The sequence below is a fragment of the Anarrhichthys ocellatus genome, unplaced genomic scaffold, assembly GCF_004355925.1.
Source record: "Anarrhichthys ocellatus isolate YVR2014 unplaced genomic scaffold, GSC_Weel_1.0 scaffold57, whole genome shotgun sequence".
Classification (NCBI taxonomy): Eukaryota; Metazoa; Chordata; class Actinopteri; order Perciformes; family Anarhichadidae; genus Anarrhichthys; species Anarrhichthys ocellatus.
Window position 1 is genome coordinate 1201544 of NW_022280087.1, and position 3293 is coordinate 1204836.

The 3293-nt window shown below is 46.2% G+C and overlaps 1 protein-coding gene across 1 annotated transcript in view; it reads right to left on the reverse strand.

The window, feature by feature from the left end:
* col11a2 (collagen, type XI, alpha 2) overlaps positions 1-3293 on the reverse strand; it is a 51677-nt gene that overhangs the window by 276 nt on the left and 48108 nt on the right. Inside the window, exons 57-64 of the mRNA XM_031871260.1 lie at positions 2973-3134; positions 2830-2883; positions 2665-2700; positions 2503-2556; positions 2130-2409; positions 1919-2031; positions 1271-1339; positions 754-990 (exon numbers count right to left, since the gene is read on the reverse strand). Coding sequence (XP_031727120.1) covers positions 754-990; positions 1271-1339; positions 1919-2031; positions 2130-2409; positions 2503-2556; positions 2665-2700; positions 2830-2883; positions 2973-3134 — 1005 coding nt within the window. The remainder of the gene's footprint in view (positions 1-753; positions 991-1270; positions 1340-1918; positions 2032-2129; positions 2410-2502; positions 2557-2664; positions 2701-2829; positions 2884-2972; positions 3135-3293) is intronic.

Here is a 3293-nt window from a genome sequence, read left to right on the forward strand (position 1 = left end):
AGAGAGAGAGAGAGAGAGAGAGAGAGAGAGACAGAGAGAGTGTCAGCATCTTTAAACTCTGCATCACAACATGGCAAATTAAAAACACCTTGGAAAGAGAGTTAGAATTCACAACTGATGCACTTCCCTTTGGATTATCATTCATCTTTCCCATTCAAAACAAGTGAAAACAGATCTTCCTGTGTGGCACTACTATTTTAAGATGATTCGTCCAACAAGACAGTAGATCAAAAGAAAATTCTCAAGAGTCTTAAGTTAAGCTAAATACTTCATTTCATCCTGTACGCTGGTAAATGATAAATGTCTTTCAGTGACAACAACATAGCTGTGGAAGCACAGAGTGAGCATTTGAAGTTACAGTGGTGTGGTTTCTCTTGGGATTTGCAGCAAAAGGGGAGACAGCGTTATTTTTTGGTAATATTTGGTAATATAATATGTGATGTCAGAGTGTGAGCAGACAACATATTCATTGTGAAATGTTAATCAGTAAATATCTATAGCAGGTTGACTGGCTGCAGAGGAAGGTGAGGAACACTCTGGCTCTATCTAAAGGCTCTCCATGAAACGGACCATTTTGTTCTTGTCAGTTTAACTGGATAGGACAAGAAGAAGGACAGACTGAATGTGTTGGCTTCACTGGCTGGATGTCGGATGTGTTATGCCTGCTAGTGCATGTAAAGCATGAATAAAGTTGATCATTATTATCCTTATAGTGGTCTCAAACTAAATCCGTGTATGTGTGTGTGAACTCACAGAGCAGCCGTCGACCAAGGCCTTGATGTAAGGGTTGGTCTCGTAGCTCAGCTTCTCGTCGTTGGCCCCCTGGAGGTGCAGCGCCCTGTTGTAGTTGTTCTTGGCGCTCCGGTCGGCCCAGGCCACTGAGCGGTGGCAGTGGTAGGTGAGGTTCTGGCGGGCCTGGACGCTGAGGAGACGCAGGAAGCCCAGCTGGACCACGCCCACAGGCTCACCGGTAGAGTCCACATAGGAGAACTGGGAGGAGGAGGAGGAGTGAGAAGAGGAGGTAATAAAATGGGATTTGGAGGAAGGACAAGAGGGTAAAAGAGGAGAAAAGGTGGAAGATCAAATGGAGGGAATGCACAGAGAGGGAAAGGGATGAAGGGAAAAGGGGCGAGAAGAGAAAATGAGTGGAGTCAGAAAGAGGAAATACATGGTGAAAACTAAATAAAGGGTCATTTAGTAAAGTTAAGAGCTAGACTATTAACTAAAACACAAGGTTTCACAGCTCTTCATGTCACAGAGGATTACTAACCTTACTACCAGTGCTGAACTGGCTGTACCAGGATCCTGGAGTCTCGTTGTCCCAGGAACTCATCTTCACCTGCCACAAGAACATTACACACGACACATATTAGTTTAGTTTTCATTTTTGGACAAATAAATAAGTACAGCTTGTGTGGGAAAACACCAACCTGGGTTTTTTCTGAGCCGTTATAGCACATTACATTACTTTTTTTTTTTTTTTTTGAATTTTGTCTTATTCAAAATGTATTTAGCCAGGAACTGAGATTAAATATCTCCTTTTTTAAGAGTGTCCTGGCCAAGACAGCAGCAGCACATTAATACAGTTTCAGACAACAAATAACATCTACAGTCAATCAAATGTCAGGTCACAGCATGAGCATACCAACATATAAGACTCAGGTCATCAGATTTTATCGGGCAAACCGCTCAGACAACCTTCCTCCAACTCTTTCAGTCTTTTTTTTATTCAAAGACTCAAAGAGACCAGCTCCCCTAGCCCCAAATATGCAGATGCATTATGAAATTAATTTCTAGAAAGAGGGCAATCAGAGACCGTAAACCTCCACCAACACTGATTAGTCCCATCTGCATCATTTCTAACACTTTTCTTAACTTTTAAGGAGATGTTACAGTGTTGCTGATTTGGTGGACTGACCGTGTTGATGCTCTTGCTGGGGTACAGGCAGGTTTCTGCTCCGCTGGTGAAATTACAGAAGACCTTGAAGGAGTCTCTGGAGCAGCCCTGGTTAGGGTCAATCCAGTACTCTCCTGCAGAGGGCGACAGAGACGAAACAAGGTGGAAAACCTAATGGAGGGAGCAGAACTCTGAGCAGGTGGCAGCTACATATTTGGGTCGATTCCCTTACCGTTTTTGAGCTCCGGCTGGCTGAGGTGCAGGTCTTGGCAGGTGCGTGCAGGGCTGTTCTGGGTGCCGAGAGGGAAACGCATAGTCTCGATCTCCTGTCGCAGTGAGTTGAGAGAGCCGAAGATCTCCTCCATGCCTTCAGTGCCCATCAGGAACTCAGTGCCAGCGGCGTCAGATGCGGGCATGTCGGTGTCGGGGAGCAGTTGGCTGGCGTCGATGGAACGTTTTGACTTGGGACTCCTCTGGATGGGCAGGGGCTGAATGACCTCGCCTGGTGGGCCCTGGGAAGCATGTTTACGTTTTCACCAATGAACTGACAATCGACAGTGAGGTGCAGGAAGTGAGCGCAACTTAGAAACCAGTGAAGTACTTACAGGAGGTCCAGCAGGTCCCTGTACACCTTTTTCTCCCTTTGGACCAGATCCACCCTAAACACAGCACCGAGAGGAAAGATCCAAGAAGCACAACCGCATCAGACCCAAGCTGATGCATTTCATTCATTCATTTTGGTACAAACACTCTTAAGGTATACTCACAGAAGAGCCCTTAGCTCCCTTGATACCTTGAGGACCCTGTAAGAGATATGAGGCTTTAGTTTATTGATGGTGAACATTACTATGGTACTTAATAACATCTTGGGAACTGAGCCAGGAGGAATATAAAAAAGTGATACGGTGATGATGTGATAAAATGGCACTCACAGGCAGACCAGGAGGACCAGAAGGACCGATGGGTCCGGTGCCTCCATACATTCCCTGTAAAGCAACATGATACATGTCATACATGAGAATAGTTTACATAGGATGACATGACTGTGAGTGATGGTGGAAGAGGTCAGACTTACAGACTCTCCTTTTGATCCAGAGGATCCATGAGGCCCAGGCAAACCTCTGTCTCCCTTCTCTCCCTGCTCTCCTGGGCCCCCAATGAGACCGAGAAGACCCGGATGTCCCTTCTCTCCCTTACCACCGGGGTCTCCACCCAGACCAGGCAAACCAGGAGGTCCCTGCAGGAGAAGACAAGAAAGGAGAGGGAGACGGGAAGGAGGCAGTGGTGGGGACGAGAAACATGAAGAACAGGAGATAGATCGATAGAGAGATAGAGATAGAGAGATAGATAGAGAGAGAGAGAGAGAGAGAGAGAGAGAGAGAGAGAGAGAGAGAGA